We start from the raw sequence: 16,219 nt of genomic DNA, 5'->3' as shown, positions 1-16,219 counted from the left end.
GGACACGGGCGCAGAAGTGACGCTGGCCCGACCTGAGGTAGTGGCCTCAGATCGGATGGTGCCTGACACCTACCTGACCCTGATGGGCGTGGGTGGGACCCCATTCAAGGTGCCCGTGGCAAGGGTACACCTGAAATGGGGGGCCAAGGAGGGCCCCAAGGATGTGGGTGTACACCGATATTTGCCCACTGATGTGTTAATGGGAGGGGACCTCGAGGACTGGCCTAGTAACACCCAGAGTGCCCTGGTCGTGACTCGTAGTCAGAGTCGGCAAAGGGCACTGCACCCTGACAACGGGGAAGGTACTCGACCCGAGGTGCAGGACCCTAACCCAGGGAGCGGGGAACGCCCAGGGGAATGGTGCAGAGAGGCTGCGGCCTCAGACCCAGCCAGCAAGAAAGAGCCGGTCCCCATCCCTGTCCCAGCTGCTGAGTTCCAGGCCGAGTTGCAGAAAGATCCCTCCTTGCGGAAGCACCGGGACCGGGCTGACCTTAGTGCAGTACAGACCATGAGGAGAGGTTGCAAGGAGAGGTTCCTGTGGGAGAAAGGGTTCCTGTACCGAGAATGGGCTCCCCCAGGGGAAGTAGAGTCATGGGGGATCAGGAGGCAGCTGGTGGTTCCCCAGAAGTTTTGTCACAAGCTGCTGTACCTGGCCCATGACATCCCTCTCGCGGGGCACCAGGGAATCCGACGCACCAGGCAGAGGCTGGTACAGAACTTTTACTGGCCTGGGGTCTTTACCCAGGTCCGACAGTACTGTCAATTCTGTGACCCCTGCCAGAGGGTGGGGAAGGCCCGGGACAAGGGGAAAGCGGCTTTGAGGCCTTTACCCATCATAGAAGAACCTTTCCAGAAGGTGGCCATGGACATAGTGGGACCCCTCAGCAAGATGACCCGGTCAGGGAAGAAATACATCCTGGTGGTGATGGATTTTGCTACTCGCTACCCCGAGGCGGTGGCCTTGTCCTCTGTTGAAGCAGACACAGTGGCAGATGCGCTGCTGACAATTTTCAGCCGGGTGGGGTTCCCCAAGGAGGTCTTAACAGACTACGGGTCCAACTTCATGTCGGCCCTGCTCCGGTCCTTATGGCAGAAATGTGGGATCCAGCACAACTGGGCCTCAGCGTATCACCCCCAGTCCAACGGGCTGGTAGAAAGGTTCAACGGGACGCTGAAGATGATGCTAAAAACATTTATGAACCAGCACCCGCAGGATTGGGACAAGTACTTACCTCACCAGCCGTTCGCGTACAGGGAGGTGCCCCAGGAATCTACCGGTTTTTCACCTTTCGAACTGTTGTATAGAAGGCGGGTAAGGGGGCCCCTAGACCTGATGAGGGACGAATGGGAGGGGAAGGCCTCTCCCAAGGGAGAGTCAGTGGTGGAGTATGTCCTGACCTTTCGGGAAAGACTGGCCGAGCTCATGGGCCTGGCCAGGGAGAATCTGGCCCGAGCCCAGAGGAGGCAGAAGGTCTGGTATGACCACACGGCACGGGCCCGTGCCTTCGCCACCGGAGATCAGGTGATGGTTCTCATCCCCGTGAGGAGAAACAAACTCCAGGCCGCCTGGGAAGGGCCCTTCAAGGTTATCAAGCAACTGAATGAGGTAAACTATGTGGTGGAGCTGTCAAACCGGGCACATCACCGTCGGGTGTACCATGTGAACATGATGAAACCATACTATGACAGGGGGAATGTGGTGTTGGCCGTGTGTGGAAATTGGGAGGGGCAGGGAGATGACCCCTTAGTAGATCTATTCCCTGGGACCAAAGCGGGTTCCCCCCTGGAGGCGATTCCCCACTCTGATCAGCTGACCCCGGGCCAGCACGCTGAGATCAGGGGGGTGCTGCATCTATACCGACAGCTGTTTTCCAACCAGCCTGGGCGCACTAATTTGACTGTCCACCGGGTGGAGACCGGGTCACATCCCCCTATAAGATGCTCCCCTTTTCGGGTCACTGGTAAAACTGCCCAGGATCTTGAAAGAGAGGTCAGGGACATGCTGGCTTTGGGGGTGATCCAGCCGTCTTCCAGCCCTTGGGCCTCGCCAGTGGTGCTGGTCCCCAAGAAGGATGGGTCAATCCGGTTCTGTGTGGACTATCGAAAGCTCAATGCCATCACTGTATCTGATGCCTACCCTTTGCCCAGGCCTGACGAGCTCCTAGACAAGCTGGGAGGTGCTCGGTACCTCACCACCATGGATCTTACCAAAGGCTACTGGCAAGTGCCGCTGGACGCAGATGCCAGGCTGAAATCGGCCTTTATCACCCCCTGGGGCTCTATGAGTTTCTGACCCTGCCCTTCGGCCTCAAGGGAGCACCGGCCACCTTCCAGCGCCTGGTGGATCAGCTACTGAGGGGGATGGAGAGTTTTGCTGTGGCGTATATTGACGACATCTGCGTCTTCAGCCAGACCTGGGAGGACCACATGTCCCAGGTTAAACAAGTCCTGGACCGACTCTGAAAGGCTGGGTTAACAGTAAAGGCTGAGAAGTGCAAGGTGGGGATGGCTGAAGTATCTTACGTGGGCCATCGGGTGGGGAGCGGCTGCCTGAAGCCGGAACCAGCCAAAGTGGAGGTAATCAGAGACTGGCCTGCCCCCCAAACCAAAAAGCAGGTCCAGGCCTTTATTGGGATGGCGGGGTACTATCAAAGGTTCGTGCCCCATTAGTGCCATAGCCGGCCCCATCACTGAACTGTGCAAAAAGGGGAAGCCAGACAAGGTGGACTGGACTGAGCAGTGCCAGGAGGCTTTCCGGGCGCTGAAGGAGGCTCTGGTTAGTGGCCCAGTTCTGGCAAACCCAGATTTTGACAAACCCTTTATGGTGTTCACCGATGCCTCAGACACGGGACTGGGGGCGGTGTTAATGCAAGAGGATGAAAAGGGGGAGAGACACCCCATCGTGTACCTGAGTAAGAAGCTGCTACCCCGGGAACAAAGCTACACGGCCATCGAGAAGGAATGCCTGGCCATGGTGTGGGCCCTTAAGAAACTAGAGCCATATCTCTTTGGGCGACACTTCACCGTGTACACCGACCACTCTCCCCTGACCTGGCTGCACCAGATGAAAGGAGCCAACGCCAAGCTCCTGAGGTGGAGCCTGCTCCTGCAGGACTATGACATGGACGTGGTCCATGTGAAGGGAAGTGCCAACCTGACAGCGGATGCGTTGTCCCGGAGAGGGGACCCTGAACTTCCCCAGGTCACTGGGCAGAGTGACCCCGCTCAGTTCAGTCTCGAAGGGGGGAGAGATGTGATGCAGTAGGGACTGTCTGTGTGGGGAGTGGGAGAGCAGGGGAGGACTTTAGGGGATGGACGATGCCAGAGCCTGTAACCTGAGCTAGGTAAGGGAGGGGAAAGGTCAACACCCTTGCCCGGGAAGGGGACAAAGGAAGGGAGTGGCAGGAGGAAGCAGTTTGAGTTTGGGCTTGGGGCTGTGTGGGCGGAATTCAGGGTATCCTAGCTAGGATCCAAGCACCCTGAAAGCCCAGAAGGACTCGGGGGAGGGGTCCTGACTGTGCCTGCAAGCCCTGCTGTAACCTGTGTTCCTGTTGTCCAATAAACCTTCTGTTTTACTGGCTGGCCGAGAGTCACTGTGGGTCCCAGGAAGAGGGGTGCAGGGCCGGACTCCCCCACACTCTGTGACAGGCTCGGATGTCCCCAAACAGCAAGTCAGTGGAAGGGTCAGCTAGAGAACTCAGGTCTGCTGATGGATGCCCAGTCCAGGATCACTGGACCACACTACTGGGACTTACTCCCGAAGGTTCCACTGCCCACGTCTTTTCTGAAGGTCAGCAACCATTTCTTTGTTATGCATGTAGACCCACACGTACATTAGGTGAAGCATCACATGTGATCACAAATGCCACCTATAGATTTGCTGCTCCAAAAACACAGCTCTGAGAAAAGACTGTGTCCCAAAAGCCTCAAAGCCACATTGACCCATGGTACAGAGAAGAAAGAAATGCCATTCAACTTTACGCCCTGTTTAAATGTTATTTTATTAAATATATTCAGTTCAAGGTTTCATTGTAACAAAGCTATGAAGATTCTACCAACATTCAGACCAAACAAACACTAGCTAAACTTTGTTTTAATTATTTCTATATCATGCAAAAATTCTGCAAACGCCTTCCATTTCCTGTTTAAAATATGATATTTATAATATATATTATATAGATACTTATATTAGCCCCATAAGAGAACATTAAGAATGCTAAAGGTGTACAGCTATGTCTGATAATGGCCATACCAAGCTAAAGTTCTCATTAACTTAAAAGAATAAACAGAGAGCTTGTCTCCAAGACTGTGCAAAACCAAAAAAACCCAACCATTTGTTAAGTTTTCTCTGAAAGATGCAGTTACTAAATACAGAGGATCTTTTTTAATCATTAATAATCAATAGGTAAAGAGACAAGGAAAGATCAGACCTGAAGAAGGCATGCATAACTTTTTGTATTTCTCTTTTGAAAACTGCATAATTGTAATGTCCTGTTCGCTCTCAGCATGGCCTTTTTTTTTTAAAATCTGAATAAAATATCAAAACTTTTCCTCTCCACCTGACTCTCTAGCTTAGTGCCCTCCTAAAAATGTTCCAAAACGATAAGAGACAGTGTTCACCCCCTCCTGTCTCAGTCCCCACACCTCACCCACACATGCGGTTGGGATGGTGGGGGAAGAAAACTATTTGTCCAGACAAACCCTGGGAAGTATGAATGGCCTTTTCCTGCACCATGGATTAGCTGCTCTAGTCAGGGGGTGGGATTGACTTAAGGGTCTTCCTTTATAAGGGAGTGGAGGGATTTCCAGAGCAAGGCAGTAACTCCACTTAGTGCTATAGCTTACGGGTCCTTCATCATTCCACTGAAAAAGGATCAAGGTATAATGTAGCCCTCCTTTTCCCTTAGAACCCATTACAACGTTGCCTTCTTTTAATATACTGTCTACTCCGTCCCTCAGCAGGGTAGGGATAACAAACCGTAAAGCCCCAGGACCAAATTTAGTGATTTTTAGTTGGAGAGACTTCAGCTAAAAGCTGATCCCAGTATCCCACAATAATGACCAAGTCCCTGCCCTCCTCTTGATCAGGACACAGAAATCAGGGGGCCTCTTAGTGGGCTCTAAGAGAGTCTACTAAAAAGGCCTTTTGCTTCTCTTGGCCAGGATTAATTCATGACAAGTCAACAAAATAATTCAACGTTCCCCTTTAGCAAATAAAGGAACTGGACAGCATCCCCCAACAAAGGAAGGAAGATGAATTTGCCCAAAGGACAAGCATCAGAAGGTCTGTAGTAACTACCTTTCCTCTCTGTATCATGAGGCCTGAAGCCCTCTGTCTACAGTCTGCTGAGATTCTGAGCAGATTGTTCTCTGAATTACATCACCAACATGAAAAAACAGAAAAGCTAGCCAAAAGAACACCAGGACACATGACACTTACAGAACAGATGGGGGGAGAAGCACCTGCCCTGGGTTTCTGGCTCCCTCTGCTATTTTACCAGAGAACAAAACAAAACAAAACAAAACAAAAATCAAACTGGAAGCCGGTGAGCCCCTTAATTCTATGGGTGCATATATTTCAGTATCAAACACAAGTTAATGATGCATCATATAGAGGTGGATGCGTGAGTCTTCATAAAAGAACATAACACTAGTTTTCTCATCTGCTTCCTAAGGAACATGTGTTCTGCAGCACTGCGGATCCCAGCTACACTACAAGAAAAAGAAAAGCAATAAAAGAAATCCCATACACGTACCCTCTTCCTCTAAAAACCTTTGCTCTTAACTTTTCTTTTGTCAGCTAGCCGCAAACCTTCGTGTTTGGCCAGAGAGTGGCCACTTCTAAAACCAGGATCTCTCAAGAGCAAGCTCCTATTTATATTTTTATTTAAACCATTTTTTTATAGTCCCCTTTTCCAGCCTTGGTTTTACTCGACATCCTATTTCGTTTTTAGGAAGTCTGTGGGCTCCAGCGACTGAGCAGCCAGCTTTCCACAGCATCCGCACCACGCTGAAGACTTAAGAAGAAACTCGGGCTGAAGTCAGTCTGCTGGGCAGTGGGGAGTGGAGAAGTGTCATTCCTCCACCTTTCCCTCCCATTCTTCATTCAGGCCCCTCCAGTGTCTCCTCGCCACCTCTCACGGATTAAAGTCACAGCACAACCTGAATGCAATGTTAGCTTCCACCTTGCCTTTGTGGAGCAGAGTTCAGCAATCCGCTGCTCAAGCTGCCGGCTCCTCCTCGCGCTCTCTCGCCTTCCCTTTTGCTTTCCCCCTCACTCGGTTTCTGAAAGATGCTCCAGTTGATGCCATTTTGTCAGCCCTGGAGGAGGGGGTGTTGGACAGTCTGTCATTTATTTATCATTATTCCGGTTTATTTTATTTTTTAATACAAACAACGTCTCTCTTAGATTTAAAAAACACCTTCGTACAGCAGAAACAGACACGATGGATCCATGGAAAACAACAGAAAGGTGGCAGCGCCCGGAGCATCAGATGCATGCAGGGTTTCGTGCATTTGGCTGCTGCCGCTTTATAATTTGTAATTTTTTTTAAAGGTCAAAACGGACATGACTGTCGCTGTCACTCAGGCACTCCAGAGCTGCTTGCTAAGAAGATATTGCCCTCCAGCTGTGTATCTCCAAAAGCTGCTGCAACCAGGAGGCGGCCATGTCCACCCAGAAAGAAGAGAAAAGAACGGGGTGGGAGAAGGAAGAGAAATAAAGCCAAAAGTTAGCTGCACAATTTATATAGAAACTCTCCCACAGCATACCAGCCAGGGAGAAAATGCTACGAGTGATCCAAGAGGAAGGAACACCTCATATCACAGTCCGCAGCTGAGCTGGGCTGGGAAGGTACACCCCTGCAACACACCAGGACTGGACCCTTCCTTCCCATCCACTCCCTGTACTCCAGGCTGGAGGATGAATCTCCACTGGTACGGTGAGAAGGGACACTGCTATTGCAGTTGCTGCTTTGCTATGGGGCCCAGTTATAGCAGAGGGAAACTCTCCTCACACGGTGCTTTAGAGGAGGGGAAGATGAATCCCAGCACTCCAGCGACAAGGGACAGTGTGGAACGCATTGTCTGACTGGACCATACCAAACCTGGAGTCCAAAGCCCAGCCCCAGACACCTCAGAGGAGGGTGTGAGACACCCCAAAGCGCATGGTTATGGAATGACCTGCTCATAGAGGCAGTTGCTTCCTCACCCTGAGTTACAGGTCAGCTCCTGCCCTGGTGGAGGTGGGTTTATAACCCTGCATACTGTTTGGTTTTCTTTTTAAATCTTGTCTCAGGTAACTCTGGATGTCCCCACTATCTGTATAAACCACCAGTCTCTTTCTGGGTCCTGCTAAGCTGCTGGCCTCAGTGATGTCTTGTACAATGAATTCCAAGGTCTGTGTGTTGTGCTAAAAAAAGGATTTCCATTCAGCAGTTCTAAACTTGCTGCTTTTTATTCTTGTATCATGAAAAGGTAACTAGGACTATCTATCTGATTTACCTCATCTCTACTACTCCCCACCTTGGATACCTTTATCACGTCTTCTCGGATTCCCCTCCGCTCTATGGTAACAGTCCAATTCTTCTCTGCCTCTCTCTTCACATGGAGGTTCTCATATGTCTAAATTATGCTCAACACTGGACTCCCTGTAATTCTGTTATATCCTGTCTAAAGTGGAGTGACCAGAACTGAACTCAGTATTCCAGGAGAGAGTGTACCACTAATGTATATTATGGTATTACAGTATTTTTAGAATTATTCTCCATCCCACTCCTCCATCTTAATACCTCAGTGTATTTTGACCATTGCTCTATACTGAGCATGTTTGCGGACAGCTGTCTATAATTCCACAGCCTTTATCCTGGGCGATGACAGTTAACGTAAAGCCCAGCAATGGGGGCAAGCAGTTTACACTGGTTCATAATTTGTTTCAATATTGTTTCAGCCAGCGTGACTTGTTACCAAAGGGAGGGTTGCAGGGCTATCCTTTCCAGGAGCACCTTTTCCAAATATAGCTATACCATTTGCTAGCCCTCCAGTCCAGCAGCTGATTTTAGTGAGAAATAACCCAGCTTCCTCATTTACTGCTGAGGGAATTCTCCAAATATGGAGACTCCAGCATGGCAGTGGGGAGCATCGGCCATTGGCTGCATGGAGGAGGGCGGCCACCCTGCAGTCCTCCCCCACACTTCTCCTCCGGACACAGACCTCTGGGGCAGGCCCAGCCCTTGTGCTGTGTCAGGGTTGGATGCAGCCTCACAACCAAGTTTGTGTTCGGGGAACTGGGGGAGGACAGCAGGGTGATCTCCCACCTCTGTGTAGCCAGTGGCCTGAGCTCCCACTGCCATGCTGGAACCTCCACATTTATTGACAAATAAAATTAGCAGAACTTTAAAATATTTGGCACAGAATTTTTAATATTTTGGTGCAGAATTCCCTCAGGAGTAGCAGGTGAAGCATTTTACCCGGGTTAGCAGCATTGCACCAGGAACACCAGGTGTGGGCAAGCAGGCTCAATCCAGAAGGATCCAAGTGTGGAGGAATCCAGGTGTGGGGTGAGGGGCCTCTGTGTAAGACAATCTGGGTGCAAGTAGCTCAGTGTGTGTGGCAGTGTGGGGGAGCATCTGGATGCACAGGGGCTCATGGGGTGGGGGTGCTCCGGGTGCAGGGGCAATGGAACTCTGCCAGGGGGGTCCAGGTGAAGGTGGTTGGGGCTCAGCAGGGAGGATGGAGCTCCGCGGGGGGTGGGGGTCTGGATGGCTCAGTGGGGGTCTAGGTGCAGCTGGGTGGGAATCCAGGTGAGGAGGGTCAATGGGGCAGTCCAGGTGCATAGAGGGTGGGGCTTTGGGTTCCGAAGTCTCAGTGGGGGGGTCTCTGGATGCAGGGGGTGAGACTTGGTGGAGTCAGGGTATGGGGAAGGGGTCTAGATTCATTGGGGTTGGGAGGACAGGGGGTGTCCCCCCAGCCCTACTTCCCCTCCCCTTGCAATGATTTACTTCTCCACCAACTGCTCCAGGCACCCAAAATGACATGCCTGCACTGCTGGGGCGGGGGCGTGTGATCACTCTTGCAGCTTCCCTTTGCTTCCCCTGTCAGAAAGTCATTTTTCTGCAGGGAAGCAAAGAAATCTACACGGGACAGAAATTCTGTATGCACGTAGTGGCACATAATTCCCCCAGGAGTACTCATTCCTAAGCTCCGTCAGAATTCTTGGGTGCAACCCTGTGGGTCTGGTGACCTGTTGCTCCTTAATTTATCCAGTTTGTTCCAGCACCTTCTCTTTTGACACCTCAGTCTCTGACAGCTCCTCATCTGCGTTACCAGAAAAAAGTAGGTGCAGGACAGGGCTCATGCCCTGTGGTGAAAACTGATGCAAAGAAATCATTCTGCTTCTCTGCAATATCCTTATCCTCCTCATTTTCTCCCTTTACTCCCTGGTAATCCAGTGGATCCACCAATGCTTCCCCCCTCTGATATACTGAAATTGTTATTGCTTTTGTATCTTTGGCTACTTGCTCTTCAAATTTCATCTTAGCCCTCCCAGTTCTCATCAGACATACTGCTTGGCATAATTTATGGTCCCTTACATTGTCTTCATTACTGCTGAACTGTTCTAGAACACACTGGAGGAGAAGCTATTCTTGATTTAGGCCTTGTCTACAATAGAAAATTAGTTTGGTGTAATTGTGTTGCTCAGGGGTGTGGAAAATCCACACCTCTGAGTGATGCAGTTAAACCAACCTAACCCCCAGTGTAGACAGTGCTAAGTCGACAGGAGAATTCTCCCATCAACCTAGCTACTGCCTCTCAGGGAGGTGGGGTACCTACACCAAGAGGAGAGCCCTTCCCGTTGGCATAGGTAGCTGAAGCAGTGCAGCCGCACCACTGTAGCATTTTAAGTGTAGACAAGTCCTTAGTCCTAAGCAATACACCGGACTACACTCAAGACATCACTGTTGTTAAGCCACTTAGTAACAGTGACAATGGTATAATGAAGTTCAACATCCTCTGGGAAGAAATCATAGAGAACCTCAGCCGGTGACACTCAATTTAGAAAAAAGCATTTTTAAAAAAGGGAGGAATCTAGGCAAAAAGATTCTACTGTTAGGAAACTTCAGTTCTTGGACTCAGCATGACAGCTACATAGGCACACATAAGAAAGGATGCATAAGGCATGCACACATCTCAACCCAAGAGAATGCAAGAAGATAAGTAAACCAGCATGACTAAATAATAAGCTTCAAAAAGATATCTGAGCCAAACTGGTATTCTTCAGAACCAGCTGTTCCAAGAAGCAATTGTTTGACAGTGTCAACAAACTGATTAGTCAAACTTTGCTCCATTGTGATGTTTGACCATTTTGTATGTGGCCAGTTCAAGTTGCCCAATATTACCATTTCATTAGCTTTATTTGCCTTCGATCTCTCTCTTGGTACACTCAAAATCCTTTTGCTGATTAGAAAGCCAGTATTAACACTGTAATATATTTGTATTCTTATGGCTTGGGATTTGTATCCCTATAGACTGTAGTCTATGGTCCTCTCTACTTTGACACTGCCTCATTAAAACTCTAGGGAATTGTTAAGCTCTGGAGCAACTTCGCCACCTCTCTCCCCAGTCTCATCTGTCCTTCCCTGTATTGTTTATAGCCAGGTATTAGGAGTACCCCGCTGACTTAGCATTGCCTCATGCTCCTGGAGCACCTGTCACATCAAGTTCTCTTGCATTGCCAGGCAGTCTCATTCACATATGTTTGCTTTTATGTTCTTCACTGCTATGCAGATGTTTATAGTTTGCATGTGGGGGCTGAATACCTATTTGTACTCAACTCCTCAGTCTAACACCCTTTTACTTTTCTGCAATTTTACCTCTGGTATCTCAACCTGACCACCTCTGTTCAGCTGTAATTTCTGTCTGCTCTTTCCCTGGTTCCTTGCCTTTGTGTGACTGACATTGTTAGAAAAGATCGATGTCTGACTTACTTGCTCTTCGGGCAACTCTCCCCATGTTCCTACTTTAAATAATCTCCCAAGACCTCATTACATTTTCTGCCTAGCAATGGGACCTGCCTGCACCCCAAGACCAGAGAGGCGAAGCCCAGCATACTACAGCCAAGAACCCAATCCCACCCCCACCCCAGAGCCAGGCATATGCCTTCCCTCTGCAGTCCAAGGCCAGAGTGCATAACCTGACCCAAGTGCCCCAGGTTAGTGCCTGGCGGCCCCGGGAAGGCTGGCCCAGCACTACTGTATCCCTTGCAAGCGGTTGTAGTACTCTAAGACCCTTGGTAAGGGGCTATACCTGCAGAGTGTGACTCCCATCTGCCAACAGAGCGAGCTCATCACCTCCTTATGGCGCACGCTCAGGAAAAGGGATACCTGGGGTGGAGAGAGGGCTGAGGGAAACGTTTCACTATCTTAGCTCCACTCTGCCTGCAGCCAGTTAGTAAACGAGCATCCCTCAAAGCCTGGTTAATGGCCTCTCAAAATTCTGGGCTTCCGATACTTCACTGCCACGTACAGCCGCCATGGCCCCGTGGTAAGTGATCTCCCCTCCCTGCTGGAGCGTACCTGTGTTTGATCCTCACTGGAGCGGAGCGGCAGGGGCCCCAGAGCAGTGATAGTGGACGTTCAGCCACTTGCCATCGCGACGGTGCCAGACGCGGGTCTCTTCAGACTGTGTGGTGCGGGGCCGGCCCTGGCCATCGATGTACTGAGTCAGGCGGATGTAGGCAATGCAGGCTGCGTCTTCACCAATGACATGGACGTGGGGGTTCAGGATGGTGGTGTGGATTGGCTTGTTGTTCTTGGACAGTACTGGGATGACATACAAAACCATCAGCTTCAAGGCCTCGCACACCACTACTTCTAGTGTCCCCGTTTCCTTCTCCTCCCACCTGCATCCTAGGCCGCAGCACCTCCTGCTCCCAACACTCCCAAGGCACAACCCAGCCAATTCTCTTCCTCCCCAAAATCAAAACCCTCACCCCTAACGTTTCCTGATCCTTCAGCTCCCATTTGCTCTGCACAGAGCACATTCCATAGTCCAGGCATCAGTGTTGCCAGCACCTCAGTTAAAGGGTCATTTTCATTCTCAGACATTACCTGCAGCACAACTGTGAGCGAGGATCCTTTAAGGCTAGCCAGGACCTCCCTGGGCACCAGCAGGCCTCAGTGAGTGACAGGCACTCCAGGGCTGCCATGCAGACAGTGAGAAAGAAGCGACCAGGCCCCCTTCACCTCACAAGCCAAGGATCAGTGTGTGCTAAGCGGCCCTTTCCCCAAGATCGGCCACCTCAGCAGCTCAGGATAGCAGCTCACTTCCCTTGCCCCAAACTGCGGTGACTCCTGGGGATGTAGGCGGGACAGGAAGCCACAGCGGTGTTATTTAAGGGAAGGACAAACCCACACAAGGGCATTTGTTGGGTTTGCCTTCCCAGCCACACAGACAAGGTGTCCCCTCTCTGACCCAGTTACCAAAGGGTTCACCATGGTTTGGGATCTGAACCAAGCGTGTGGGACCTCAACTTGGAGAAATTCTGAGAGCAGTACACTGCAAAGAGCTGCGCCCTGGCATGTGTGACAGGGAGTACCCCTCCCACCTGTATGACTGGGCAGGGTTCTCCAGCTGAGCTGGGTTAGCGTCTCTTTCCCCTTTTACACTAACTGGAAAACCAGTGTCTTGGTCCCTTTGAACAATCGGTTCCCACTCCAACAATGTACTTTGTGCCAGACTAGCTCCACTCCCAGGGTGAAGAGAAATGAGGGAAACAGACACCTCAATGAGGGAGGAGAGAAAGTGTTGGATCTTAATAACCCTTCACAGTTCACCCACATTAAACCCTGGTGTCCATGGACAGTCTAAGAGAACTGCAGCCATTTCCCAAGATAGGGCAGAGAGGTGTGGAGGAGGGGGCTGCTGGCATTGCTGGAATCTGCCCACTCACAGTTCTCAAAGTAAAATTTGTGAAAGTCCATCCCTTCGACTAGGTTCCCCAGTGCTTCGGGTTCAAATGAGGTCAGGCCCGGGTCACAGATCTTCCTGCAAAGAAAAAGGAATATTCTTGCCCTAGGGATTTTACCCCCTTATCAACATCTCAGAGTTGTTGCCCTTGTGAATACTGTGTGGGTGCCTCAGTTTCCCCTATCCATTAAAAGTCTCCAGTGTGCATAAATGGCTGACAATCTGTCTCCTAGCAACAAATGGCCATGGCCCTTCTCCCCTTGCAAGGGGATAGCTAAAGGTGAACAAAAAGATCAGGTGACCTCCTGGCCTGGGAAAGAGACAAAGGCCAGAAAAGAGGGGCTGGAGGGGGTTTCAGTTTGGAGCTGGCTGGGAAATGGAGAGGGGCGTCCCGACAGGGCTTGGGCTTCCCAACGGGGCTGTGGCCTCCCTGGGGCCCCCAGATAGACCTAACTAAAGGAGGCCCTGTTGTCTGTACTGGCAAGACCTGTTTTGGACTGTGTTCCTGTCATCTAAATAAACCTTCGGTTTTACAGGCTGGCTGAGAGTCCTGGTGAATCGCAGGAAGCCGGGGGCGCAGGGCCTTGTCTCCCCCACACTCCGTGACGGCCCTTTCTCGGACTAGCCCCAAAGTCCTGGGGCTATTTTTCTGTGCCGTATTGCTAGCTCCCTGTGCTTACTCAGACACGCCACTCGCCTGGGACTGAGATCCATGTTTACTACCCAGAGCTGGTGTGTTTCCTTCTGTTCTGTGGTCCAGTCAAGCATCCAAGCATGTATCACATACAGTTTCTCTCTCAATCCTATCTCCTTCCAACCCCCACCGACCATCCCCATCTCCCTCGGCTCTTGGATCACAGGACTTCCAGATGTGCTCCTTTGACGGTAACTCTTTCTGCTGCCTGGTATCTGCCTTACTCCTGGTACCAAGTGTTCATTTAAAGAGCCCCCTTGGCTCTAACCCCCCACCTGCAGTTGTCAGAGTGGGAAGCATAACCCTCTCCGCCCTATTGCCTGGATGGCTCCCCACTGCACTGGATAGCCTGTGTGCCTCGCTCGAGGGCAGGGGCCATTCTGCCTCTCACCCACAGGCTGGCATGTAGAAACTCAATGCCCAGTGACACCGTACTTACGTGTATGCATCAAAGTCTCCATTGTTGATGGCTTCAATCAGCTGCTCTGTTATCTTAATGATCTCTTGTTTGCGCACTGTGGGCGAGAAGTAAAGATAACTATGTATCTGCCTTGAGTGGAAGGAAATGAGACAATCAAGCACCTCCTACTGGCCCTGATCTCACAGGAGGTGCTCCTGCACTTCAGAGATGCGTGGTAATGGCAGCCATCTACGTGGTCAGTGGTATGAAAGGGAAATGGTGACCCCAGGATGCAGGGAGAAGGAGAATAAAGACATCGTCTCATACTAATTTTCTTCTCCAAAAGCAGGCCTGTCCCAGGAGCCTCATCGTCCCCTGACAGCCCAGGCTGCTTCCAAGGACTGCAAGGAAGGGCCCCGGTCACTGAACAGGCCAACGCAAAGGAAAATGTAAAACCTGGTACCAGCTGTTGGAAGGGAAGCCCCCCATCCATGACATCCTCGTATAGGAGTGGCCACAACAAGATCAAGCCGGCCAAAAAAATCCCTCAGCAATTTACCTATGACCATTACCAACACTCCCCAGATGGCGAGTGCTGCAAACATACCATCGCGACACACGCAGGGACAGAGTCCACAAGCTAGTGAGATAGCTAAAGCAGAACAGATTGCTGGCTCTATGGGGCTAGGCCTCATCCCCCCCGCAGTAGCCCATGTTTTGCACGCAGCTCCCTGTAACTGGCTTCAGGGCTCTCAACACTCGACTAGCACTGCCACTTCACCTAGTTTTGCTCAGCTGACATTCACGTGGCTGGATTTACTGCCTGTTGCTGTCCCAGTCCTCTGGCCAGCACACCTATTTTCTCCGGTCAGCTGTACACAGCCCAGCCCCCCTCATCTTGCCATCCTTACCACTGATATCAAAGCACCTAGCACTGAAGCAAAGCCTGCGCAATGGACTTTATTACAACTCAGTAGCAGTCCCTAGGGGCTCGCTAGAACTAATCTTTCCTTTGGAGTCTGCATACCTGAGTACACACTGATCCCAGCGCTACATCCGTATACCCCATACACACGCCTGCATCTACGCATATACCCAAGGCCTCCTCCCCGCAGGCTTTGTAAGTGAAGGTATTGTATAAACTGCTGGCACTCTCTCGGATGTGCCAACAAGGTGATATCTGTAAAGCTACAAAATAAATAACCTAAGCATTGCTATTGTCACCAGCTATCTGAAGTCACCCATCCCCCCACACACTTCTAACACCAACTGGCCAATTTAGGGTGCAAAAGGGTAATCTCAGCTGGTGTGAGAGGTGACCACACCCACTTCTGAGATCCACCAAGAAAGTTCTGCTGTGCAGCTCCCCACAGATACTGTGATGACCTCAAGCTACTGGTTGAAATGTAACTGAACAGGTCCTGGCAGTGGGGCTGGTGTACTGTAGCGTAGTGTATTATTTGTGCACCGATAAGCATGGAAAATAAATCAAGAGGGTGCACTGGGTTACACTGGCTATGAAATGATGCTTCATGAGCAAGTCATTTGGTGTCTCTTCCCTATGAGGACAAATGGGGTCTCCCACCCAGTGTAGAGAGTACAGCCCCTCAAAAAGGAACCCCAGTGGCTGGGGAAGAGCAGAGAAAGATCTCCTTTGGGATAAGTGAACAAGCCTAAAGCCCCAAGAGCCTTGGGCTAGCTCATCTCAGAGGGTCTCCAGCTCAGCGCACACAGCAACATTCACTCCACACAAAGCCAGTACACAACACTGTGCCGTGCCCTGGTGTTTACTGTACGCCCTGAGCTACCACGGCGACAAGGTGGTGTGTACCCTTACCTCTGAGGGTGGGCACCCCCTGGCTTTCACACAGCAAGGCACTTCTGCCTCCCAGTCAAGATGGAAGTCAGCACGGCCTCCCCTGCTTTCTCTTCTAGGAAGGGTAGTTGAGGACCAAACAAGAGCAGTCTACTGAAACCCTTCCCGCCATGTACTGTCACACACACCTTTGATGATACTGTCTGGGTGCTGCCAGTGAGAGGCTCACATGGCTGTAACTACCTGGCAACGCTAGGGGAGAATCTCCACAAGTGAGGAACACACCACAGTAACTAAGGCCTTGCCCACACTACAACTTTTAACCAAGTTTGTAGTCACTTCA

At 50.8% G+C, this 16,219-nt stretch overlaps 1 protein-coding gene across 15 annotated transcripts in view; it reads right to left on the bottom strand.

Annotated features, from left to right (window-relative positions):
* Positions 1-3,982: 3,982 nt before the first annotated feature.
* Positions 3,983-16,219, bottom strand: part of CAMK2G (calcium/calmodulin dependent protein kinase II gamma) — a 163,689-nt gene continuing 151,452 nt past the window's right edge. For 13 of the 15 annotated variants that reach the window (XM_030569650.1, XM_030569655.1, XM_030569654.1 and 10 more), the window contains 4 exons: positions 14,100-14,175; positions 12,950-13,044; positions 11,574-11,819; positions 3,983-6,649 (listed from right to left, as the gene is read on the bottom strand). In XM_030569650.1, the coding sequence (XP_030425510.1) occupies positions 11,587-11,819; positions 12,950-13,044; positions 14,100-14,175 (404 nt within the window). In that variant the 3' untranslated portion in view covers positions 3,983-6,649; positions 11,574-11,586. The remainder of the gene's footprint in view (positions 6,650-11,573; positions 11,820-12,949; positions 13,045-14,099; positions 14,176-16,219) is intronic. The other 2 variants (XM_030569651.1, XM_030569652.1) reach the window with 2 other exon arrangements.

The sequence above is a fragment of the Gopherus evgoodei genome, chromosome 7 (genome assembly GCF_007399415.2).
Source record: "Gopherus evgoodei ecotype Sinaloan lineage chromosome 7, rGopEvg1_v1.p, whole genome shotgun sequence".
Lineage (NCBI taxonomy): Eukaryota > Metazoa > Chordata > Testudines > Testudinidae > Gopherus > Gopherus evgoodei.
The sequence above is the reverse complement of the archived record's forward strand: the minus strand, read 5'-3'. Positions and strand labels throughout refer to the sequence as shown.